Consider the following 26,850-nt stretch of genomic DNA (forward strand, 5'->3'; position numbering starts at 1 on the left):
TGCACTCCTTGCAAGTCTCCAAACACAGGGATATTTACAGCATACACTTCAGTAAGGTAAACTTTTCTCTTCAGATTCTAATACTACTACTCAACTGTGACATTCCCTACATGTAGGAAAAGCAGGATATCACTGCTGAGTGTTTCTCTGAGGATGTGAATTTTTTGCTACTGCATTAACATTATGAAAAATAAACTTGGGCAGAGCCATCCAACTTTACCAATCCTTCACCTTCTGCTAACAGCCTGACTAAAAAGCTAGAACTTGCATGTTGGCTTGGTAGGTCAAACAAGTCAGGCTTTGTTAGACCAATGGGGAGAATTCCAAGGTTGATGGCCCTCCAATGAAAATACTTTGTAGTCCTACGACAATCAAATGTAGGAACGCTTAACTGAAGTGATGCTGTTGCCTGTTAGCTGATGAACGAGCTAATAGGAAGAGCACTGGTCTCCGAAGATCTTATTCTTTTAACGTTTAACTCAGTAGACCGAGGACTGGGCCCAGATAGGGTTTTTGTAGGTTACCGCAAACACCTGGTATATCAAAATGGAAGCTTAGCATATTTTCCCAAGCATAAATGTACTATACTTCACTTCTTGCATTTTTTCTTCCTTTTCTTTTCCCCTCCATTCTTTTTACTTGTTTCTCTCATCCTTCTCCCACACCCAGCAAGTTTTGGGGGGAAAAAAATCAATTTTTGAAAATGACTGGGGGGAAAAGGAAAATCACAATGAAAAAAATTAACAAAAAATTGAAAAGACATTTTTGGAAAAAAAAATCCATTTTTTTTTAAAAAGGATATTTTATATGAAAAAAATGTTGTTGGCCAGTTCTTTCTAGAAGTATTTTCCTATTGGAGGTAACTTTCAACTGTAAGTTGGTGGCACATTACAGAATTCCGATCCTGATTCAGATGCAGCTCTAAACTTCTCTGTATTCTGTTATTGGTCCATCTCATTCTCAAATGTATCATCTTTTTCATAATGCTATAACTTCATGCAAAGATTGTTAAAGTCAGTCAGAATGCACAGGACTAGGGGGTAAAAAAACCCTCTCCTTTATAGTCAAATGTACTTTCAGCCATAGCCACAGCTCTGCAAAGTTCAACAGTTCCACTTAGTAGAGGTTTGTGCTAATACTGGCTATTGATTTCAATCCATGTCATTTCACTTTGAGTTTCTGTTTCTGTACAAAATTAAAATCTCAAAGCAAAACTAAGTTGAAACGACCAGGACTGAAGCCCCAATGCAGCAATGAAGACTTGAAAGCACACGTAGTTGTGAATTTTTCCTGATTTTTGATGTAGAATCATAGATGGGCCCATATTCCTATTAACCTGGTCAGGCTCATTCAAAACCTTTGTGCCCCTTTCAGAATGTCCGGTCTGTGTTTTGGGTTTGTATTTCTGTTGTTTCAGATTTTACTATGAATACTTGGTATGCCTCTAGGCACATTGTATCAAGTCAAAAGAAAGAGGAATATTTTTGTGCCAAGGAGGATTCCAGCCAGCATTCCTTGTTTTATCTTATAGCTTAACTATCTAAGTTGCTGGGTGGTTGCAAATGTGAAAAACACAGTGCCTGGCTCCATTAGATGCCAAGAGAAGAGGGTTTCAGCTAAGATAATGCTGCCTTCTTGTTAAGATCCAGAATGCAGCAATAAAAATGAAAAGACAGAAATCATCGGGTGATCATTACCAGCAAGTACAAAGTCTTTATGTTGCAAATGTGTCATGTTAAATGTCTCTGCAGACATCCACCCCCCTCTTCACTCTCAAAATGTGGATGTGTCTTCAGATCTTTGAAGCAAGGAGATTCAAGCACAAGTGACTTGATACATATTTCCTATCACTCTAGAATACTGATACATATGTCTTTTAGCCTAGTGGTGATCAGCTCTTAGAGCTGTATACAGCCTTAGATCCAGTGTCAGTGGCGATTCCTGCATGGACTGAGGGCAGTATATACCCTTACACACCAAAGACAAGCCTGTTACATTGAAAACACTTTTAGCACAGAAATAATAATTTTATCAAGATAATGTTGAAGTAAAAAGAAAACAGTACAGAGTTTAAGCATAGAAGTTTCTGGTTATCAGGGAATAAGGTACAGATTATCAAGGGGTGCGAAATTCGGTTTAGGAATGGGTGGCGAAAGGAATGCATAATCTGCAATCTCCCCGATTGGGGGTAAAAGTTTAATGGGTCAAAGTACAGACATTGAGATATGGGGGTATGTTGTCCATATAATGGCTATGTTCAGGTGTGGAGTATAATGAGTGGATACAATGATGAGGATGGCTCTACCCTCGTTTGGTGGGATTTAATGTTCAGTGAGTTTATGGTTCCAATTCATATGGTCCACTGGAAAAAGTCTCTCAGTCCCTTTCCCATAGTTGATGCACGATGTCGTACCGGCTCACACCTCCTGGTACTGTCGGTGGCCGATGATGTGTTCGATGTAGATGTCCCTGGACCATCGGATGGTGTCCGAGACCATGAGGCGCCGCATGAGCCGTGCGTAGCGTCGACTGATCCCACAGGTCCGCAGCACACGCACGTTGCAGGGGTCCCAAGCGCCCAGGGCTCTGACGATCAGGGCATCCATCTGCACCTCGTAGCCCTTCGCTCTTAAGGTTTCGGCCAGGGGGGCATATTTTTCCAGCTTACGAGCTCGGGCTTCGTGGAAGGCCGGGGTCCTGTTCTCGAAGGAGACCGTGAAGTCGACGAGGATGATCTTTTTCTGGGCCTCGTCAGTGACTGCCATGTCAGGTCGCAACTGGCTGTCAGTACCGGGGATGGCGCAGTTCACGGCAACCTCCCCCAGGCACGGTGCGATGGCTTTCACTAGGCGGTCCTGGATGGCCTTGTGGCGCAGCTGCCAGGCTCTGGAGTGGGGCTTGCAGCTGCACAGGATGTGGGGCAGGGACTTGTTGGAGTAGCCGCACTTCCTGCAACGCTTGTCTTGGTTCCCATGGCGGACGGCTCCGCTGAGTGGGACGCAGTTGAGCCGGGCGCGGTGGATGAACCGCCAGTCGGCGAAACGGGTGAAGCCACCCCCGGCGAGGAAGTGGTTGCTGGCGTCCCACTTGCTGGTCAGTTCGAAGTCTTTACCCTGGTCCGGTTTACGCTTCAGAGTTTCCATGTACAGTGAGTGGATGGCTGCCTTCAGGGTCCTCTCCAGCATGCTCCTGGCGCTCGGGGTGACGATGGTATTGTCGTCGGACCTGATCTGCGGCACCAGGACTCCCAGCTCCTGGCGCTCCTCGCATCACTCCCAGCGGCAGACGATGCGCTTCCCCAGGCGACGCGTGGCATATTACATTCACTGATTAATGCATGTTCTTCCAAAATTAGAAGTACACCAGATGCACATAATGCATGCGCTTACCAATTAGTAAAAGAAACAGGGAAAGTAACAGGAAAGAAAAATGAAAAGAAATAACATCTTCATTCCAGCCCCAATTCAGCGAGATACATAAGTATATGCCTAACTTGAAGCATCTGAGTAGTTCAATTAACTTCAATGGGCCTATTCAGATGCTTAAAATTAGGCATGTGCTTAAGTACCTGGCTCAATCAGGGCCTCAGTTGCTGCTGATGTCTACACAGTGTTATACCGAACACTTCCAAATGACAAACAGGGGGTGATTTAGGGAAAAGTCAGATTATCCTGGCACTCTGAAAGATAGAAGGAGCCAGAAATGGGAGCCTTCAGTAAGAGTTAGAGTTATCTAGATTACATGCTATGCTAAACTTGCTTGTTCAAATCTTCATGGATTTAGGAAAGCTTTCTGTTCAGCACAAGAACAGTTAAGCATCTGTGCAAAGCCCTCAGGGTTTTTTTTTTTAATTCAAATAATTAAGTTTAACCATTTTTTAAGTGGTCTTAACAAAGTGATAAATGTTACTGTCTGTTCAGTGGGATTTTCAATCTATAATAAAATAAATAACTAAACAAACCGTTATACTATTTTATGTATAAATATGTAACCTATGTCAAACACAGTCAGCGCCCCTAAAAGTAAGTGAAGCTCAGTGGATTGGGAAAGTAAAATTTTTGTTAATCTTACTAAACACACATATTACCATCCAACAATGAAGAAAAAGTATAGGATTGACTAAATCAAACCCCATTTGCAGAACATGTATTTATTTACTTATTTTGGCAATCAGTTTAATTTCCAATGAGAGAATTTGGATTAATCTTCCCGTGGAGCCCAAAATTTGTTGTAAATTTAATTCATATTGGATGTAGTTATAGAAATACGGTTTGCATCCCGGTTAAGATTGTGTCATTGTTTCCATTATAAACCTAATTTTTTTTTCTGCCAGGTTTTTTCTCTCCATGATACATTATAGCAGAATTGCCAGCTGTATTAAAGGTTTTTTCCCTTCCTCTTAGACTGCAGGCATCAAACACTGTTTTATTGGAGGCAGGACAGTGGATTAGAAGGGGGTGGCAATCTGTTCCAGTCTGGGTAATTCTGCTGTTAACTATAAGGTTGATCCTACATTAATTTCCTTGCATACTTCAAATTCTCATTGATTTCAGTAGTATTTTGGTTGCACAAGGAACGAAAAATAAGGCCCTATGTTTCTAATTTTCAAAAATGTATTAGAATTTGGTCCCAGATCCTGTAAATATGCACATGCTTTCCTTTACTCACAGGAGTAGCTCCATTGAACCCAGTGGGTGAGATTCTATGCTGTGCCTTTAGGGGTATGCCTACACTGCATTGTAAACCAGAGTCTGTGGGACCTAGGCTTGTGGACATGGTGTTTCCAAGCCTGTGCTTGAGCATCCACACTGCATTGTAAACCTGGGTTAACAATTGCTAGACCTGGGTCTTAAAGCCATGCTTATGCGTCCATATTACACTACACATCTGACTCGGGTCTGCAGTTTGAGCTGTGTCCACACTGAAAAATGGCAGGGCTTGAACTTGATTCTCAGCAGGACTTGGGCTGTGACCCATGCCCCTACCAGAGTCCCAGGACCTGGATCCTGTGTGCTTGCTGACCCTAGTCAGACTGATCTGTGTGTGGATGAGAGGGGGACTTGGGCTCAAACCTGAGTCGGAGCCTGGGCACTGCCCAGAATCTCTGCAGCACTGTGTGCTGCTGCCCACTCCCAGCCTGCCCCTCTTGCTCCCCACCATGCTTGCAAAGGAGTGCTCAAAGGACAGCCTGCTGCTGTCTTTCCCAGTTCCTGTGCCAGGAGAATTCTCCCCCGGCCACAACCAGAGCTTTTAGGCAGCCTTTATGGTGCTCCAGCCCATGTACCTCAAGTACAGAGGCCAGAGCAGAGATAAGAATCGTACCCAATGACACAACTCACTTGATTTAAAATTACATGTGTGCATAAACTGTTTGTGGGTATCGGGGTTTCTATTGTCCGAATCTGGGCAGATAAGGCCTCAACATTTTACAGGGGCTAAACCCAAATGATCTTTCACCCACTCCACATACTGAACTCCACCTTGGGCCTGTCTACTACTATTGGATTGGTTCCCAATCCATACATGAGACAGGAGCTAGACTGAGTTCAGTGGGGAACCACTCACAAACCAGCAACTGATTCAGGCCTTTAGTGTTGAGAGGATTTGTCATTAAATGTTTTCAAAAAGTTAAGTGAAATCAGATTCTTTTAAAAAATGTTTCTCTTTGTAGAGCTGGAAACCCAAGTACAATAGCATTGTGAGGGTGCAAGATTTGTCTAAAAATGCTACTTAGCATTATATGATGCTTTTCATCTTCCACGTGCTTCACAGACATTGACTTGATGCTGATCTCACACCAGTAGGACACCATTCACATCAGTAGAGTTGTTCCTGATTTACACCAGGCATAGCAATGATTAGAACCAGGCCCATGAAGTAATTAGTCCTCCGAACACACCTGAGAGATAATTACCATAATATTTTAACCTAAGTTCACAGTCCAAGATAGGTGAGTGTTTAAATCTAAAATCACCCTGTTTTAGCTCAAGCAAAAGTATGATTTTGGGTTAAAGACACTGGACGAGTGGGGTGGGTGGAAAGGAGACCTCAGCGCTGCTACAAACTTCCTGTGTGAGCTTTGACAAATCATTTAACTTTTCTGTGCCTCAATTCCCCCTCTGTAAAGGGGCTAAAATACATCCTTGCTCCCACTCTTTGTCTGTCTCAAGTATTGCCCTTCTGTTTCAAGGCCTGCCTCTTGTTATGTGCGTACACAGCACATTGCACTACAGGACCCGCTTTTTGGCTGAGGCCTCTAGGCTTTTCCATAATAACACTTTAAAAATTGTGTAATAATATGGCTTCAATGAAGTTGCACTTGGGATGAATTTAGTCCATCTGTTTTGATAATCGAATGTGTCATTAGTATTACAGATATGATATTCTGATATTTTTATCTCGCCTATCCTTTTATAGTTCCTCACTTTTATAAGTTTGTATCACATCCCCAGCTTTAACTGAATCACAGTTCTTCCATGTGCTATTGTAAATCTTGATAAATGAATAAAGCAGAATAATTTACAAGGATGTATCTGGAATAATAGTTTGACTGTTTCCGCTGGTTAACTTGATAAGAGAGCTTTCTACCAGGTTTGCTTTGGGGTTTAGAGAGGCACTGTAATTCCATGCCACTAACCTTCAAATGTTTCCTATAGCTAAATAATCCAAGAAACATTAGACTTCAAACTTGAGTTTTCTATTTCATTAAAATTGATCACTGTAAAGTCTAGGAGTATTAAATTGACTACAAATATGAAGGCTTTAGAAGGCAGAGATGTTCAGGAACAGGGTGGCAGACAAGGTGTTTGGAGAATTTATCTGTCTCTGGCATGCTTTTATGATAATTCAAATATTGGAGATAATTTATAACTCTATCAGTATTGTAGTAGAGACCTTATGTGCTGGAATTTATATCACTTTTCCTTTTAGACATTTAAACCACATGTTGTGATAAAAAAATGAGGACAGAATTCCACCAAAGGAGTGATTTATTTTCAGTTTAAAACACTGGCTACATTAAAACCACATGTAAGTAAGTACTGTATAACCAAACCAAGCTCATAATAAGGCTTAAGACACTGAAGGTAGATTAAATATTTTTGGTTTTTAACTTTGGCAGAGCATGGACTAACATAATCTACCTAAGCTACACAGTACATTAACCAGAATGGAAGTACAAGTTCCCTTGGTGAAAATCTAAGAAATTATTAAAGTACATATACAAAACAATTTAGCCTCTTGTTAACTAAGTTTTCCTATGTATCTGTGAAGGGTGGAAGGTTTCTGTCCATTTGCTAGGTGACATATTGGGTCTCTGCAGATGTCCCTTCTGAAACATCATAATGATTCAATGTTTAATCTTAATACTTAACTTTTTATAAAGTCATAATGATTTTCACTTCTAATAACTTTACAAATTTGATTAATCCTCTGAACACTCCTATGAGATAAGTATTATAATTTCCACTTTACAGAGACGTAAACTAATGCATAGAAGTTAAGTGACTTGTCCAAGTCCAGAGAGGAAACCAATATGAGAGCAAAGATTAGGACTAAGGGACTCCTAATTTCTAGACCAGCACTCAGATGATAACTAATATTACTTTACACTTATTTAGCACTTTCGAGGCCAGATTCTCTGGTCCTTTTACGTCAGTTTAGCACTAGTATCATAGAATCATAGGACTGGAAGGGACCTCGAGAAGTCATCTAGTCCAATCCTCTGCACTCATGGCTGGGCTAAGTATTATCTAGACCATTCCTGACAGGTGTTTGTCCAACCTGCTCTTAAAAATCTCCAATGATGCAGATTCTATAATCTCCCTAGACAATTTATTCCTGTGCTTAACACCCTGACAGTTAAGAAGTTTTTTCTCAGCACAAAGCTTCCCTAAACCTGGTGGATGTTGGCCAGTGAAGAATCTGACCTGTGTTCAGAAATTGTGCAGTTCCATAGAGCCTGCATAGTGGCTCTAACACCATTCCCCCACCCCCAGCCTTTGGCACAGAGGGTGGGTCAAGGGAAAAGGGGGCATGGCTGGGGAATCCAAGTTTGCCAGAATTAAAGTATGTTTCAGTTTTCTCGAATCCCATAAACCACAGCTGACTTGTTAGCTATATTTTTAGCATAATAGAAATTAGAAATAGAAAAGATGTATTAATTATTATACACACTCCTTGCAAGTGAAATAATTAGTCCACGTATTGTACAGTAGATTATTATTAATTTGTATTACCGAAGCACCTAGAGATGCCACTAAGAGCAAGGCCCACTTGTGATAAGCAATGTAGCAATGTGCAAACACAGTGTGTGAGAGAATCCCTGCTCCAAACAACTTGCAGGCTAAATAGACAAATGTTGGGAGGAAAAACCTAATAGTAAGTGTACTGCTGGTAGACCTACTACACTTAAAAGAAAATAGATACATTTATTAGATGTATATGCAGGATCGTACCAAAGAGAAGCAGTGATGATATAACTTCTTTGATTTTCTTTCATTTTTTCCCTATTTCTAAATACTCAGGTAACAATACATCATCAGGAATGAAAGGATCCAATTCTTTATTTGGGTCTCTGAACCTTCTTCCTTGTTTATACTTTGGGCTATCACCTATACTCTCTTTAATGTTGCATCATTCATCTTGTTTGTTTTCTCCCTTTCCTTAGATGTTTCCAGGTGTGTGGCAGAGAGGAAATACACCCAGGAACAAGCCCGCAAGGAGCTTCAGCAAGTTTTCATTCCCGAGTGTAATGATGATGGCACATACAGCCAGGTTGAAAAGTTTTGGCTCAGTATTTTTATGTCTTGTTGTTCAGCATGCTTGTGTCTTTGTGATGCAGCGAGGGAATTCCATTAACACTGAAGTTTAGAAGTGGGAGAATAGTTCACGTTTTGTACCAATTTAGTCCTTGGCATCTCTTCAGAAATGGTCAACAAAAGAGCTGCATGTGATGTTGGTTATTGTGATGTGCACCCCATTCCACTAGGGTGAGACAACCAAGTCATTTCTCATAGCTCTCTGACGAGTCATCAGCTGGTAAAATGTGTATGATTTCTGTCCTGTTCCTGATCCTAACCAGTAATCTTGTGGTAAAAGAGTCCATATTCTATTGCCAAAGCCATGAGTCATAGAGTAATCCTCCCTAACCCCTGCTGAATCTCTGTTCAGGCATCATGGACTGAGACTGAGTTACTCAGGCAAGGACTTCGAATCCAAGAGGGGTACAATTTGAAGCTTTTATCACAGTCAGATACATACTAAGCAGGACTGTCTTCTGCTACCATTATAATAAGCTTTAAAGGTAGAGTCATGTAGAAAGTTACCGTAGTCATTTTTAAGTGTAGCTAATAGTTAACATTTACCATATAAATATCAGTATGGTAGAGAAAGTGACATTAGACTCCAGGAGAGATGTTAAGATGTTGGGATTTATAAAGCAATTAATGTAAAGTAGGCATTCCAGTAGTTTGCTCTCTGAGAGCTTTGGGCATGAATAATACAGGAAAATGTGCTGTATCCTGTTGTTACTGTGCGTGAGATGATATGTTGTCTATCTGGAAAAAAGCTAGAGGGGGCTTACCTCAGGAACAGAGATAGTCAATCCACGTGTCCCCTCGGGAGCTTCTGTGAGCTTTTCATAATGCCTGTATCTTATTCTTTCAGTATAGGACATACTACAAAACGAACACACATTAATAGGTTTCTCCTCAGTTCTCCACTGAAGCACCTACTGTAGAGTGCTTGAGGGAAGCTCTGCTTTTATGCTTTAAGGATATTCATCAGACTTGAATTATGGTCTATTAGTGGATTATCTTACTAGACACAGAAAAAGACATTTGATATCTTTAAAATATATTCTACTGGAGGACTCCATTGTACTCAAGAGACATATATAAATATAGACTCTATGTGCCATGAACATTTCAATATGGTCAACATATGTCTCATAGATTTCTCTCACTTGATGTAATTTCCTGACAGGTTCAGTGTCATAGTTACACAGGATACTGTTGGTGTGTCACTCCCAATGGACGTCCAATCAGTGGTACAGCTGTAGCACATAAAACTCCACGATGTCCAGGTAAGTAATGATTTAGTTTATCAGTGACATCCATCCATTTTCTCTACCTGTCTCAGTTTTTAGGATTTTGTACAGTGCTCATTAACATGATACTTATGTGCCAACATATGGTGTCATGCAACAGCATTGCTGAAATGATTATTTCTGTATCTTATAATTTTCTTCCTTGTAAACTCACTGCAAACATTCCATAGAGTTTTACTTTTTAAACATTTTAAGTATTAAGAAGAATTAAAAAAAACAACAACACTGTCCAAGGTTTGGTATTGTGAAAACAAATTCTCACCAGTAGCCAAATGGGGGGGGGGGGCAAAGTGTGGGGGGGAATCACCACACACCCTGTTCAATAAAGCTAAAAAGTAGCATTAACATCAACGTTAAACCTTTGTTTGTAGAAAATGAACAACAAACAAAGACTGCAATTCCCACAAGTTTTTATTTTAAACCAGTGCACATGAACAAATTAACCAGTTTTTAGAGACTGCCTTTTAGCCTCATTTCAAACATGTCAAAAATGTATGGTAAATCAGAATTGTACAAGCAACTGTACCGATTACTTTTCCAGGTGGTTTAGGTCAATACAACAGCTCTCTGTCTACAGATATTGAAGCTTTGTGAACTGCAACAGCAGTACCCCCTGCACTTTAAACTTCTTGTAGTGGAAGGATTAATTGACACCTTGGCTCCCTGGAAGATAGTGTTAGGCAAAAAGATTCTTTCCCCCAAGAATCAGGCAAGCCCAGACAATGCTAAAGGAGGTTTATTCATGGTACCAGGAAGACTGATAAGCAGCTTCCAAAATATGGTGCTACAGTGGCCTGTTACATACATTCTTTTATTAATTTAGTTGCATTTATTTGTATATATTGTTACAAGTTAAAAAAAACCCTAAACAAAAATAAAAATAAAAACAGTACATACGTATAGAGGTCATCCTAATTGCATTAAGCATCTATGTCTACCTTGCGGGGGGCGGGGAAAGGCGGGGTGAGGGTGGGGTAGGGATGAGTGCTTACAAATATCCGGTGGGCTGTGAAGGGAGGGTTTGTTCTGTTTTAAGCGTTAAGTTACTGGGCAGGCATTTAACCATATAAGGTTATTAAGTGTTTACATTTGTCAGTGCCCTTGGGCTACTGAAGCATTTCTGCTTGATCTGTGGTTTCTGTCTTAGTTGTTAGCTAAATTTTAATTTTTGCCTGACAATAGGCAGAGTTGAAGAAACTGAGATATGTCTTCTGATGGGGCTCCCTTACCCAAACCTTCCCTATAGTTAAGCAATATTTTCAGAGCAGAAACCTTTATTATTATTATAATAATTACAAGAAGGGAGACGACCAGAGAAGAAGTGAATATGTAAGAACAAAAGAACATCAACATTTCAGGCTGCTTTTAAGCCCTGTGTGACTTAAATGATGTGGAGAGCCTTCCAAGTGTCTGTCCTATGGTAGTTGTTACCCCAGGATCCATAAAGTTCAGTTTAGTTCAGTGATCTAGTCCAATCTAGCATATATGCTGAAGACTCACTTTGGAGTCAGACAGAGTTGCCAAGAGCCACATAAAATGTTCACAAGTTTTAAGATTTAATAATATATACAGAAGTGTATTTTAATGTAATGATTGATAAAAACTCTGACCCTGATTCAGGACCATATTTAAATGCTTAAGTGTTATCCTAAATAGGGATGTAGTTAAGTGGTGCTTAAGTGCCTTACTTAATTGAAGCCTCCATCAGGAGTTTTGCAATATCAGTGATCATGAAACCCAGTAGCTCCCTCAATTTCACTAACCTCAACAAAAAAGGATTATGCATGTGCTGAAATCTCAATAAATAATTGTCTAATAGCTCTGCCAAAGTGCGTGGCATTAATTTCTGGTCCACGGTTCTGCTGAATTATTTACTGGACAAGCAGATTCATGGGATTTTTCATGTTCATTGTAATCAAGAAAAAAATGTAGTTAGTTTCAGATGCTTTAACTGATTAATCAAGACACAAATTGTTCAGTTTCTTCACTTACACCGCTAAAGTGTTTGCTTTGTTCAATCAAAGTCATGATGTGAGCCGGAATATAGCCACAGGAAACCCATCTTTCTTCTATATTCAGGACCAAGGCCCCAGTTTTGCAAAGACTCATGCATGTGCTCAGCTTTACACACATCAAGTAGTCCCACTAAAGTCAATGAGTCACAGTGCATAAAGCTAAGCATGTGTGCAAGTCTTTGCGGGATCAGGGTCCAAATCAGTGCATAGGACCCGATTCTGCACCACTAAAGTTAATGGTTGTTTTTCCATTTATATCAGCGGATGCAGGACTGGGCTTGTAATGTCTCAAATACCTAGGAGAGGATTTTGAAATGCTGTGATGAAGAGCTCAATGTTACTTAAAGAGGACTACACAGCCACCTACTACCATACGAGAGACAGTGCTACAAATTTTACAAGAAGTTATGCAGTGAAATAACACAATCCCCTGTGCTAATTTTGCAGAATGACATTCTTGCTGAAGCAGAGCTGCAGCTGTAGTCTGTTTCCCAGTCTGTTTCCAGGATCACCATCTGTCAGGACTGGAGAGATTTTTTTTCCAGAAGGAACATTGAAGTTTTCCATTACATCTACTATTTGCTTTTATCTTTTTTCCCTTTTCTATCATTATGCCCAGGAATGACGCCCAAAATATCATTACTTACACAGAGTTCATACTTGCTTCTTTCTTAATTAGTTCTTTTGGGATATCACAGGCTCTCAACCAAGCCAAACTGATAAACTGTGCCGTTTCTGGCCTATTCTCAAGAATTCCCTTGCTGTTACTTAATATTGCAAGTGCACATCTTACAGCAGTGGAATCTGAAAACTGAACGGTCATGTATTCTTCAGTTGCCTATGCTTTTCTGGAGACAGAATGTAGTGGTTAGTTACAAGGAGGTCATTGATTATTCCAACATTTACACATACAGTTTCATCACCTTGACTTTCATATGAATGCTTGCATGGTACCACTGTTATCTGCTATCTCACATGGCTTACTTCATGGAACTTTTGCTAATAGATGTGTTTCTTCTTTATTTAAGGGTATGGATTTATTTGATATGTGGATTTACTTGCACACGAATATTTGGCTTCCAAACAAAAATGCTTAATATCAAAAAGTACATCTCTCTCTTGGGTTGATCTTTTGTGGTGGGATATTAGATGTGGAGTCCTGAACAAAAGAACACTTCTTTATCCATTCCTTAGAAAAGGTCTTGCATTCCTATTCCTATTTATATTTCTTCAAACTGAGCATGGATTTTGAAGTATTTGATGGTTGCTTTTTCACATTGTGATTTTTTTTCAGCTTCTGTTTACATGTTCAATCAGCTCATAAAATAACAATTATAAGCAGGGAACTCCTTACTCAGGCCTGTAGTATTCTAGATGTAGCCTTTGCCAATCCTGAGCCTTTTCTTCTCTCTTACTTTACTCAAATATATAACACATATTTATTGCACTTCTTTTTGGTTCTTCCCGATGGATCCCCTTGTTTTGTATGTAACAGTACAGAGGATCATCTTCCAGTCCTCCATCCTTCCTGCCTACATTTTTGCTCTTGTTTCTTATTACATCCCTTTCCCCCTTCACTCCCTGAATGAGTTTAGCCTCACTGATCCCTTCATTTCCTTCTCCCACACTCCTCTGCATTCATCAGTGAGTGTCACCAGTTAAATCTGGAACACATTCCGTATCACAGTGCTCCAGGGGTGCACCCTCTGCATTAAAACCCTCCCTGAAAGCTTACTGTACTTCTTCCCAAAAGCCTACAACTCTAATCAACACCTCATGATACTGCCATCCCCACTCCTCTCTGTAGCTAGTAAAATTATGCTCTCACCAGCTGAGACTCCCCATGGGCTCTTGTCTTATCCTTGTATTGACTGTAAATTTCTTGGGCAGCTACTATTTTTTTTTTCATTTTTTGTACAGTGCTGACCACACTGTCAGTGTAATAACCCCCACCAGTTTACACCTGTGACCTTTGACACTTCACTTGAATCCAAAGTAGACACAAATCCTTTAAGCAGATTCATACAGAAAGATGCTTGCTCCCATTCAAAATCCCATTGACTTCAGCCCTTTAGACTTCAACAGAGCATGGTGTGGAAGTGGGAGTCTGCCTTTACAGATCAAATAGCACGGTCCTTAGCCTTGGTTAGTATTTCACCCTATTTAGCGGAGATTTTCCGAAACTCCCTTGGCTATGCCTGCTACCATGATGGTAGAGTCTTTTTCTGCACTTATATTTTATTGAGGCAGCTACTGTTAAGCCCATTTAGTTTATAGTGGTTCACCCATGATGCTAGAAAAACACAGTACCGGAAATTCCGAATAATACCTAATAATACAAGTATTCCTAATATGAACAATTAAAAGTGTAGCTCTTGAGAACCTAGTGGCAGTTTGCTGCTCAGCCATTTATTTTCTGTTTTGGAGGCTTTCAAATCTGCATGCCAGATTTGTGATGTCAGATAGTTTTTCTCTGGCAAATTTCCTTGTCTAAACTTCATGTTGAAGTGGCCATCAGTTCAGTATGGTAAACAAGACTTTTGATGCAGTGATTCACTTATTGAAATCCTTATTTTAGATCAACAAAAACATTCTGCAAGATTTTTTTATTTAATTTTCATTTTAATTCTCAGGGAATTTAGCACTTCTGAGGGGAACGGAATTGAGGCAAGCAACTCATTTCACATAGGCTGCTGAACAATTGTCAGGTGTAATGGTTTTTCATTACTATCAACCTGGGTAACAAGATCTGAACTGGTGAGAAGTGATAGGCTTTATATTTCTTTGACAAAGCAGATTGAGAGGTGACTTGATCACAAAGTATAAATACCTTCCCGGGGAGAAAATACTGGGTACTAAAGGGCTTATTAATCTAACAAAAAACAACAGCTGGACATTAAAGCCGGACAAATTCAAATTAGAAATAAGACACACACATTTTTAACAGTGAGGGTGATTAACCACTGGAACAAACTACCAAGGGAAGTGGTAGATTCTCCATCTTTTGTTGTAGGTTCACACTGTACTCTTCTTTGGGTGGCCGGTAGAGTACATACTCGCATAGCCCCCTTAGCAAGGGTATGAACAACACTGTGACCAGGCAGGCACAGCTTTAGGCTAATAGGGTAAAAGATGAGACTGAAGGGTGTGAGGATGTATGCAAGTACATGCTCTCTACTCACCCAAGCCATGCCTCCCTGTCTACACTGCTGTTTTTTAGCTGTGTATTGTCCCATTGCCTACCTGAGCTGAATCCCCAAGAGGAGAAAGACTATGGCAGGTGAGAGGCAGTGGAGAAAGGCGTAGGCAGCTACCCACTGTGTAACCTTTCTCTGCCACAGGAAAAGGTAGAGGAAAAAGGCTTTGCCAGCTCCCCACTACTAGAATCCTTCCCCTGCCACACAGAGAGGCTCCAGAAGTGGGGAAAGGCTCAGTCAGGCTTGGATGCAATGTGGACGCAGTCCGCTTTTCTCTGCGGCATGTAGCTACAGATACACTGATGTAGATGTATGCTTGACATCTTCAGACCAAGACTGAGTGCCTTTCTGGGAGATATGATTTACCCATACACAAGTTATTAAGCTTAACATAGGAGTTACTGGGTGAAATTTAATGGGCTGTGATCAGATTAGATTATCTACAAGAGATCAGATTAGATTATCTAAAAAATTTCTGGCCTAAAAACCTATGAGCAAACCTCAGAGCTGTGTAATCCACTTCATATTGCTTTTTGCAATCACAGTAGCACCACTAGTAATAATTGCTAGAAACTCTAGCTGGGATTTTCAAAGACGTCTAAGAGATTCAGGTACCCTACTCCCATGAAAACTGAGTAGGATTTCGACACGCAAATCCCAGACTCCAGTCTTAAAAAACAAACAGCCATTAACATAAATCTTTCTGAAATATGATTAGATGGGCATCACATATGGACTAATTCAGCATCACATTCTATTGCTTCAGAAAGACTGCATTAATTAGAGCTCTTGGTCTTAGGTTTGAAATGAATTTGCACAGAAATTCGAGGTGATTGTGAAAAAAAGTCAACATTAGAACTGGTCAGAAAAAGTTATTTTACCATTGAAAATTTCAATGAAATTAAAAGTAATGATTTTGGCAAAATGTTCCACCAAAAAATTGACTTTTTGGCAAAAAATCTAAACTTGACAATTTTTGGCTGAAAATTGTTAATATTTGGTTTAAAACTTTTAGTTTAAAACTGAACATTGCTATTGGGAAATGCCATTATGACCATTTACACCAGCTGACATTCTGCCCCTAGGGTTGTTATAATACCCCAAACTGGGCAAAAATCATCTTCTAATTTTGGGGTTTCATTGGTATAAGTTTCCAACTATTCCACTTTTCAAGGCTTTTTATTACCGATCTATAATAATCTGTCTATAGTTTCTGCAGTATGACTTGCTGAAAATGCACAGTTTCTCAGTGTTTTCTGCCAGGTGATAATACAATAGATATTTAAGTTGCTAAATCTATCAAATCGTAACTTAATTTAAATTGAAGTTGTCCCCATTTTGCATAACATTCTAACATAATAATTCCTCATGTTATGATAATGGCTCTTCATGAACTGCTCCATTTCTTGTTTTTAATGTATATTCAGTCTGATACCAAGAAAAAGAAATCAGATTAAACCCTCACTTTATTCTGAAACTATTTTTATAGACGAGCAATAATAAAGCATTTAGTAATTTTTGGCAAATGTTTAATGAATGATAAGTTGGCTAAACTAGGGCATGATTCAGAACTCTGTGAATTAATTGGATTTTTTAAAAAGACTGTCTGTTTAGTTTAGGGTTTTTAATGCTGCCCATCCCTGTAGTATCTAAGTACCTTCCATGTAAAATCAATAACAATTGAAAAGTCTGAAGTGGACGTCATGGAGCTTCTGAATCGCCTCTCTTCATGGTAAAAACTGTACTTAGGGTATTTTTGTTTGCTTGCTTGTTGTTTATTTGGGTTCTCTTGGTTAATTTGTTTGTGTTACAGGTTTTTACTTCTATTTTTAATTTTAAAAAACTGGGGGTGGCTGTTTATTTGGGTAGATGGGGCTGTCACTACTGTTAGTGTCATTCTTGCTGTGGTGGAAAGGCTTTTTCAAAGAGGAAGGGCTTGCAGTGTTTCCTAAAGATGATCAGATTATGTATTTACCTAATGTGCTCTGGAAGTTCGTTCCACAACCGGATCCCCTTGACCAAAATTGTGTTGTCCCCAGCTCTCACATGCTTTATGTTGGGCTTTTTGAGGCGGAAGTTAGGTTTTACACAGGTCTGCTCTTAATTTCTTAGAGGACAGAGCCCTTTTAGAGGACAGAGCCTCTGTTAATGTCAATGTTTATCGATGACACCACACTAATCAACAGGTAGGAGTAACAATTTTGAGTTGTTTCGTTAATTACTTGAAGTTAAATGGGAGTGACAGAATTTGCCTTACCAGATCACATACAGTCACTGGGATACCCTCTCTCTAGGAGCGGTCATTATCTGATGTTTCAGAGGAATCTGGAACTGTCACCCTAATGTGAACATGGCCAACTATAAAAGGTTGTACATGTGTATGTGAAAAATCCCTCCTGACCTCTGTGGCCATCAATTAACACTCTGGAGCATGAGATTTATCTTTATCTTAGCCTCCATAGTAACAGATGTTACAACTGGTTATAAAATTTCACAGCCACAGGATCTGATTACATTTCTTTTACTTATGTCATACATTTAAAGGGAAGGGTAAACACCTTCAAATCCCTCCTGGCCAGAGGAAAAACCCTTTCACCTGTAAAGAGTTAAGAAGCTAGGATAACCTCGCTGGCACCTGACCAAAATGACCAATGAGGAGACAAGATACTTTCAAAGCTGGAGGGGGGGAGAAACAAAGGCTCTCTGTCTATGTGATGCTTTTGCCAGGAACAGAAAAGGAATTGAGCCTTAGCACTTAGTAAGCAGTCTAGTTAGATATGCGTTAGATTCTGTTTTGTTTAAATGGCTGATAAAATAAGCTGTGCTGAATGGAATGTATATTCCTGTTTTTGTGTCTTTTTGTAATTTAAGATTTTGACTAGAGGGATTCTCTATGTTTTGAATCTGATTACCCTGTAAGGAATTTACCATCCTGATTTTACAGAGGTGATTATTTTATTTTTTCTTCAATTAAAATTCTTCTTTTAAGAACCTGATTGCTTTACCAAAAGGTAAAATAGTTTGTACCTTGGGGAAGTTTTAACCTAAGCTGGTAAAAATAAGCTTAGGGGGGTTTCAAGCATGTCCCCACACATTCATGAAACCCCCCTAAACTTATTTTTACCAGCTTAGGTTAAAACTTCCCCAAGGTACAAACTATTTTACCTTTTGCCTTTGGACTTTATTGCTGCCACCACCAAGCATCTAACAAATACATAACCGGGAAAGAGCCTACTTGGAAACGTCTTTCCTCCCAAAATCCTTCCCCCTTTCCTGGGGAAGGCTTGATAAAAATCCTCACCAATTTGCAGAGGTGAACACAGACCCAAACCCTTGGATCTTAAGAACAATGACAAAAGCAATCAGGTTCTTAAAAGAAGAATTTTAATTGAAGAAAAAAGTAAAAGAATCACCTCTGTAAAATCAGAATGGTAAATACCTTACAGGGTAATCAGATTCAAAACATAGAGAATCCCTCTAGGCAAAACCTTAAGTTACAAAAAGACACAAAAACAGGAATATACATTCCATTCAGCACAGCTTTTTTTATCAGCCATTTAAACAAAACAGAATCTAACGCATATCTAACTAGATTACTTACTAAGTTCTAAGACTCCATTCCTTTTCTGTTCCCAGCAAAAACATCAAACAGACAGAGAGAACCTTTGTTTCTCCCCCCCCTCCAGCTTTGAAAGTATCTTGTCTCCTCATTGGTCATTTTGGTCAGGTGCCAGTGAGGTTATCCTAGCTTCTTAACCCTTTACAGGTGAAAGGGTTTTTCCTCTGGCCAGGAGGAATTTAAAGGTGTTTACCCTTCCGTTTATATTTATGACAACTTATGATTAAGGTTATGGTATGGGTATTTTAGATTTCTCTGAACAAGTTATTTGCAATATTACATTTTAAAAGATGTTAATGTTATTTAGGTTGTTATTAAGTGTGCAAAGTCAAGCACTCAAAAATTAGGAAATGGTAGAATTAAGGTAGCCTGTGCAACCTTAATTTCCCCCCTTGTTTAAGCATTATGGCAGTCTATAATTACATGATAGCATACTATTTTTCCCCAGCACCCATGCCTCATTCAGCTAGCAATGATGCTTAGTTACTATCAGCCTGGGAGAGATTTCAACCATTAATCTACGGCAGTGGTGGGCAACCTGTGGCCTGCAGGCCACACATGGCCCATCAGGGTAATCTGCTGTGGGCCACAAGACAGTTTGTTTACGTTGACTGTCCAGAGGCACAGCTGCCCGCAGCTTCCAGTGGCTGCGGTTCACCGTTCCCAGCCAATGGGAGCTGCAGGAAGTGGTACGGGGTCGCCACCTCTTTCCAGGTGCCATTGACTAGGAATGTCAAACCACAGCCACTGGGAGCTGCGAGCGGCCGTGCCTGCGGACAGTCAATGTAAACAAACTGTCTTGCAGCCCGGCAACGGATTACCCTGATGGGCTGTGTGCAGGCCGCAGGTTGCCCACCACTGATCTAGTGTGAGCAATTCATAGATACATAAATTCATAGATTTTAAGGCCAGAAAGGACTATCAGTTATCATTCAAAGTTTCCATATCTCATTAGCAATCAGTTCTCCAAGCCATCCAGTGCCCCTATTTCTTCTTAACGGGCAGGACTTCCTCTCATTTTTATTACATGGATGTTTGATAAAAAGAACTTTTGCCGGTTTTAATCAACCAATTTTTCAATTTTATCAAAATTTTGCCATCACAAAATTTCCAAGGAATTTCATGACAAAGCTCAAGAATTGTACTCGAATGTAATAAGCCTAAACTGGAAATTAAAGTGAACAAATAAAAGTAGTTGCAACATAAAACAGATAATTGTGCAATACAATTTGCTGTTTCCTATTTTTCAGTTGTGCAGATAAATACACTGTGATCCACCAAACTATGCAATTTGCAGTCTAAATACTAAATGCCACAACAATGAACAAATCTTTACAAATATTTTGTAAAAATTACTGTATTTAATTTTTCATTTTGTTTCCTCATTTACATATATTAAATGAGAATTATTTGAAGTATACAACTACTGTCAATTTGGGGTCCTGGATTCACCAGTCCATCAAATTCACTTTGTGATGCCTCTGCCTTAAATCAGCCAGAGATTTGCCCTAGAGAGTTCCCCCTGTGTAGGGGGAACTGATGTAAAGCTAGTGGAGGTAGCTGTGTTGAGGGGAGGGTATGTTGGGGTCAGAGTGGCAGCAAGGCAGAGGGGAAGAGAGATGGTATGGTGAAGCAGTGCTCTGTTATGCCCATTTCTCCATCAGCATAAAGTCCCGGGAGTGGGGGCTTACATCAGTGATATAAATTAAAGCTGTCTCCTGCTACTTTAACATATGACAGCACTGGATAAATGAGATCAGAGAGCCTTGATTGGCTCTTATCAGTCCCCCCTCTCTGCTGTGTCCAGGAAGATCTGAGAAACCATGGACAACAAATTATCTATATGAAGTATCAGAGGGGTAGCTGTGTTAGTCTAGATCTGTAAAAGTGGCAAAGAGTCCTGTGGCACCTTGTAGACTAACAGACGTACTGGAGCATAAGTTTTCTATAAGGTGCCACAGTACTTTTTGCTGCTTTTATCTATATGAAGGGTTTGATCTTGCAAATGGAGCCAGCGGGACTCCTATACCCAGGCAGAGCCCTATTGAAGTCAATGGAGTTTCATACAGGTGTAAAAGTCTGCAGCATGGATCTGATTGCAGGATATTGGCCTATGACTGTGACGTGCATGAGCATGTTTTCTTGCATGTGTATTCATCTACTGTGCCTGGGTTCTCTTTGACTTAGGTGCGGTGGTGACCAAAAACAAACACCTCACCCTAAGTTGATCATGAGCAAATGTCAGTACCGGGCCAAGCCAAAATCCATTGGCTTACAAAGGAAGAAGTGTCTGGTATTTATGGCTGACAGAAACAGAGGGGAATAATTTAGACTAATGTGTGTCACTACGAAGGTGAGTGGATAATGAAAATAATTTTTTTTTGGTTTACACTTTTTTCCACTTCCAGGGTCTGTAACTGAGAAGTTGCCACAACGAGAAGGTGCAGGAAATACAGGTAAATGTCTTAGAATGTTGTGAATTTTTTTTTAAACTATGGAAACTAGTAAACTTGCAGGATTTGAAACCTTGATCTTTCACAAGTTTGAAATGTCAGTGCATGTTTTTTTTGTGTTTTTGTTTTTTTTTAACTTGTCCAACCTCATTCCTAGAGATTTTGCTGCATTGGGCTAACTGGAAAATAAACTCCCTTCCCAGCCCATTGCTACCCTCCCGGTAAACAGCTGTTAAGTCTTTTATTGCCCCTAATATTCTCTAGCCCTGGGTGGCAGCCTGTACTGTCTGTCTGGTAAAGCCAGCACTGTCTAGCCCCAAGATCCAGGGAACTGGTACGATTACTTCATCTCCATGGCAACCTGGACTTGACTCCTCTGAGGCCTGGCACTTTGTTCTCTACAGTGATGAGTTCAACTGATGACTCACATTCATAGCCAAAGAGTTGCTGCTATTAAAGATACAACCTCATGTATGTATCCTATAATAATTCACGTTTCTGGGGCAAATTTTTATGTGATGTGACTCCACCAAGGTTGGAGGAGTTACACCAGGCATGAATTTGTGCCCTTGACTTTATTTAAGATAGGACCATGCTCAAATAAATTGGTTAGTCTCTAAGATGCCACAAGTACTCCTTTTCTTTTTGCGAATACAGACTAACACGGCTGTTACTCTAAAAGAAAAAAATAGTAATTCTAAAGGCAAATGAAAATATTTAACCAAATTATACTCTCTGTAATGCTGGTTTAAATGGGCTTTAAAGGAGTTACTCCAGATTTATGCCAGCATAAATAGAAAGACTATTTGGCCCCATGTAGTTATAGTTGACTTATGATTTTGCAGGAATTTTAGCAATTTTATATTGTACCCTGATTTTAGTTTGACCAGTGTAAGTGGTGCTATTATGTTGAGAAAATCAGTAGCTGTTCAAAAGTTAGTTATTAAAAGATACGTTAATGAGCAGGGGAAACCTTTCCTTCATGTGTTTACCAGATAGCCTCTGGGCTCCACTGACCTCCAGTTATCCTGCTACGGATCCTGCTAGGGAAGCTTGCTGTGGGTCATGAATTTTATTCTCAGCTGTGAACTACATTAACTGTACCATGTAAAAAACCTGTCTGGATCTTGGAAGCCTTTGTTTTTGTCTTTGAGCCTTTCTTCAGAGAGCTGAGCAGTGGTGAAGATTAAATAAATTAGCCTTCATGTCTACATTCAACTCTGCTTGATATATATGGGCTGAAACCAGGCATGAAGGGAAATGTTGTAGAACACTGAAGCATCCAGTTGTGTTCTTTGCTGTTGAGGCCAACCAGCTGCCAGTATTTATCTGGCTAAAGATGTCAGACACTTTTTTAGTTTCCATGCCTTATTACAGACATACCTTGGGGTCCTATTTCTCAATCATGCCCAGAGTGTTCTTAATCAACATTTTCCATATTTTAAGATTTTGTATGAGTATCTTCATCTTATAGCCAACAAACCTTGCAAAGTCCTCTCAGCATGAGAGTGAAATTTCCCTTCAGAGATGAACTTATTCTCTTTCTGGCTCTGGTGGGAGGGGGGAGGAGAAAAGTGTGTCTTCATCTGAGATGGGTATTGATCTGCTGATACACCTTTGTTGTATATTATTTAATACTTTCCTCAAAACCCTAATGCACTCATGGGTATTATCATCACCTAGGAGATGTTCTGTTGTGAGGTGGCAGTCAGATTTTAAATTCCATAAAGCCAATGCCGTAGAATGCCAAAAGCCTCATGATTATTGATGAGGATGTATGTGAGAGCTGAGTTATTTGCAAAGCCCGAATGAACAGCATCTATATCACCAGGGGTCAGAGATAAACAGAGTGCATGTGTTATGTAGCCTTCTTCATCAAAAATGTTTGCTTTTGACATTACACAGTTACTGTTGACTTGTGCCTTGTTTTTATTCACCAGCACAACTGCAGCACAAAGTGTAGATGTCCTGTTTCCCAGGAGGTTCCTGATTCTTCCTTTTCAGTAGCTGAATCCTTCCTCCCCACCAACCCTTTCTTCCAAGCTTGCATTTTGCATTAACTAGCACTGTCAAAAACATCAGAACAGATCTTGGGAGCACTACATAACTGTACTACCAGATGAGTGACAGGAATTTCAGATCCATCTTTGGTTTTACAATTCATACAGTAGAAATATTTTATAGTTTAAGAATACAATAGGACTGGAGTCTCTGAGACACTCCCTTCCTCCAGGAATTCCTTGAAGAGTCAGAATCCACAGAATAGAATAGAATAGAAAAGAATAGAATAGAATAGCTGACAGGCCATACCTAGATGGCCAGCAAGATTCCTGTGTTATTTCTAAGTCCCACACGAATGAAGCTTGTCTTCTGCTTTGGTTATTCCAAGAGTAAAGCACAGCGGGTGCAAACTTTCAGGCCTTTGAAAATTAGGGTCTCTACAGGACTGAAGCTGTGCTGCTGCAGTGCTCTTAAACTGTGGAGGGAAAAAAGGCTTCAGGGACATTTCCTAATCCACTTTCCTAGTGGCCCCACAATCCAGAAATTTAACCTCTTTCCCGCTCAGGAGAAAAAAAAAAGCCTGTCTTAGCCACAAGTCCTCCTGTTCTTTTTGCGGATACAGACTAACATGGCTGCTACTCTGAAACATATCTTGGCTGAAGAACACTGTTATCTGAATGACGGCCGTATCCCCATCCTCTGATTTTAGCCAGGGGCATGGCAATGTTTTGAATAAGTGAGATCTGAGTACCAGAGCTGTGTTTAAACATACACATTCAGTGTGATCTGCATGAAATATTGTGAATTTGGAAAACCAGTTCAAATAGAACTGCTCTGATTTTATATCTTGATGATGCCATATTGCTTCTTATTCTGAACAGTGAATTACTGTATATCTTCTTCCAAACACTAAATGTTTTTTCAGAAACACGTGGATCTGAAAGAGCAAAAACAGGAAATTACTGATGCCCCAATGGGATTCTTCCCTTCAAGTTAGGTATGCCTCAGGTGTGCCTGTTGCCCTGACCCCACTTCTGTGGAGAGCTAATCTTTTTCAGATTATAGGGATATCCTCAAATCAAAGATCTGATTCATTAATCACCAGCAACAAGCTTCTCTCTCTTCCCAACCCTATGCCAATTTTTGGACAAGGCCTTTTTTGCACCTTAGCTCCTTTAAAAAATATTGTTATGGACTAATGTTAAATGCCACTTGAACAAAGATATTCATAAATGGAACAAGGCTGCCACTAGAATATTTTTCACTGGGCTGCTCGTCTGTAAGGTTTCCAGTAATATAGCTGAATTCAGACCATATCACTTCCAAGAACAAATGCCCTATCTAATGAAAGGGTATGGGGGAATACAATTAGAAAAGTATAATCAGATTGAATTAATTTATTTGTATTATTTATTATTCACTCACACCCCCCCCAAATCTGGAGATTTTTCTGAATCAGATAGTGGTAGACAATTTGATAGTAAGTCTTGAATTCATACATAATTACATGTGTTTGGTGTCCTCTCTGAAATGAGTTGGTGGCTTCAGTCCACTTTCCAGAGAATATTACAAAAAACACTGGTCAAACTGACAGTAATGTGCACTCTTGTCATCCATCTCAACATAGTGACCAAATATTAAATGGATATGGAGAATGAATGACTTGCTCATCTAAACAGGAAGTCTCACACAAGTTTAGATTGAAGCATATTGGTTGGGAAGTTTCCACTGTTGCTGCTTTGCTTTACCTGTTCTGCAGAGAGAGGACTTTAGGATAGCATGACTATCCGTCTAGTATTTATCAGCAGTACTATGTTCCTGAGGAATAAATTGTGGTCTCGTATTGGGAAGACAGATTATTTCTCATTCCCTTGCATGATCTACATAAAGGCAACATAGTGGCAGCCCGTGTAGTGGGGACAAGGGAGCAGGCAGAGGCAGCTATTGAGTTGCAGTGGCAAGGAGGTGGATGGTATAGTCCATTTTCACTGTTGCCTGAAATCATCCTAGTAAAAATAGGTACATGAAAAAGCTATATTCTGTTATAGCTTCTATGCAAAATATTGGGTAAACAATCTGGAAACGAGATTGCGATCCAGAAGTGGTAACTTCAAGGAATTCTAGCCAAATCCTGCACAGAGGCTATTGTTTCTGGTGGGGCATCATAATGTTGCAGGCAGTTCTGTTTCACAAGAAATGCCAGCAACTGGCTGATATGGACAATTAAGTTATGTTGCATACTGTGGCTCATTCAGCGTATTAAAACATATAAACAGCCCACCCCTTTAAATAGCTAAAAAATGGTCTTTGGATTGAAAATATGTACTACTGTTTCCCAGAGATTGCTCATTTGAACAATTTTTTTATAGTGAGATTTTCTAGCTACATGTATTTCTTGCAATGCTTTTGAATAAGTTGAAGATTTATCCTTATCTTTACTGTATTCTTTCCGGTACATTTTACTCCCTCTTCTCTTGCAGTGGTGGTTGGTTGCAACGCATGGGGATGGCTGACTGAAGGATGATAGCAATGCAAATGATTATCTGGTTCTTTAAACTAAGGAACTTGTTTGTGAAAAGAGCTGGCGTATCAAATGAATTTTGCTGGGCCAAAAGAAACCCTGGTTTTGTTTTAGGCTGGAGAAGGACTACATCCACTCACTTGCCCAGATTGCTTTTGCTTTCACAGGGCTTACCTTTTCTATGTCTATATCAATTTATTCTTTTGAAAATATTTGTTTAATTAGTTATGTTCTATAGGAATCAATGCATAGTATTTTTTTTTAATCCCTGGCAGTGTATAACTCACTGACTGATGTCTCAAAAATCTTGCACTCAGGTCATTCATATATATAAACAGTAACCTTGAATGCTGTAGATTTATAAGCTGTAGTTTATGTGTGTGATATAATACTTATGGTGTTTGTTAACCGGCCGGGGCTATGTGCAAATCATTAGCATCAACCATGTATGTACACTTATTTAATTTACTCTCATAATTGTAGTCTCCTTGCAAATCTTTTCCATTCTGAATTCAGATGATGCCTCAGCTCCTGCGCTGGAGACTCAGCCTCAAGGTGATGAGGAAGGTAAGCATTTTTAGGAATGGTAACAGAGTAATGCCAAAATGACATATTATATACCATATACTGTAGCATAACTGTTACCTTAGAGAAAGAGCTCCCAAACATTACAGGATTTAGCATGCTTTTGGTGATTTGCCAAGAGGCTGAAAGCTTCCATACCTGTTTCCAAGTGGGACAGCCAGAGTACAGCAATCTTACTTGTAAAAAGTGAGCAAATTTCATAGGGACCTCATGGAGACACAACTATGGAATCCCATAATGCCAAGTTCACAGTCATTTTTCAAGTGAAGATGCACTTCAGACTTGAGCTGTTAATTTTAAAGCGTAAAGGGCCAAATTAAAATGTTAAAGACCAAATTCTTCCCTCGTTAT

The 26,850-nt window shown here is 39.8% G+C and overlaps 1 protein-coding gene across 1 annotated transcript in view; it reads left to right on the forward strand.

Moving 5' to 3' along the window:
* The window catches only part of SMOC2 (SPARC related modular calcium binding 2), a 175,517-nt gene that overhangs the window by 67,450 nt on the left and 81,217 nt on the right, over nt 1–26,850 (forward strand). The window contains exons 3-6 of the mRNA XM_084624714.1: nt 8,669–8,775; nt 9,985–10,084; nt 21,348–21,395; nt 26,431–26,481. Coding sequence (XP_084480840.1) covers nt 8,669–8,775; nt 9,985–10,084; nt 21,348–21,395; nt 26,431–26,481 — 306 coding nt within the window. The remainder of the gene's footprint in view (nt 1–8,668; nt 8,776–9,984; nt 10,085–21,347; nt 21,396–26,430; nt 26,482–26,850) is intronic.

This window comes from Lepidochelys olivacea (genome assembly GCF_965140295.1).
Source record: "Lepidochelys olivacea isolate rLepOli2 genome assembly, chromosome: 3".
NCBI lineage: Eukaryota > Metazoa > Chordata > Testudines > Cheloniidae > Lepidochelys > Lepidochelys olivacea.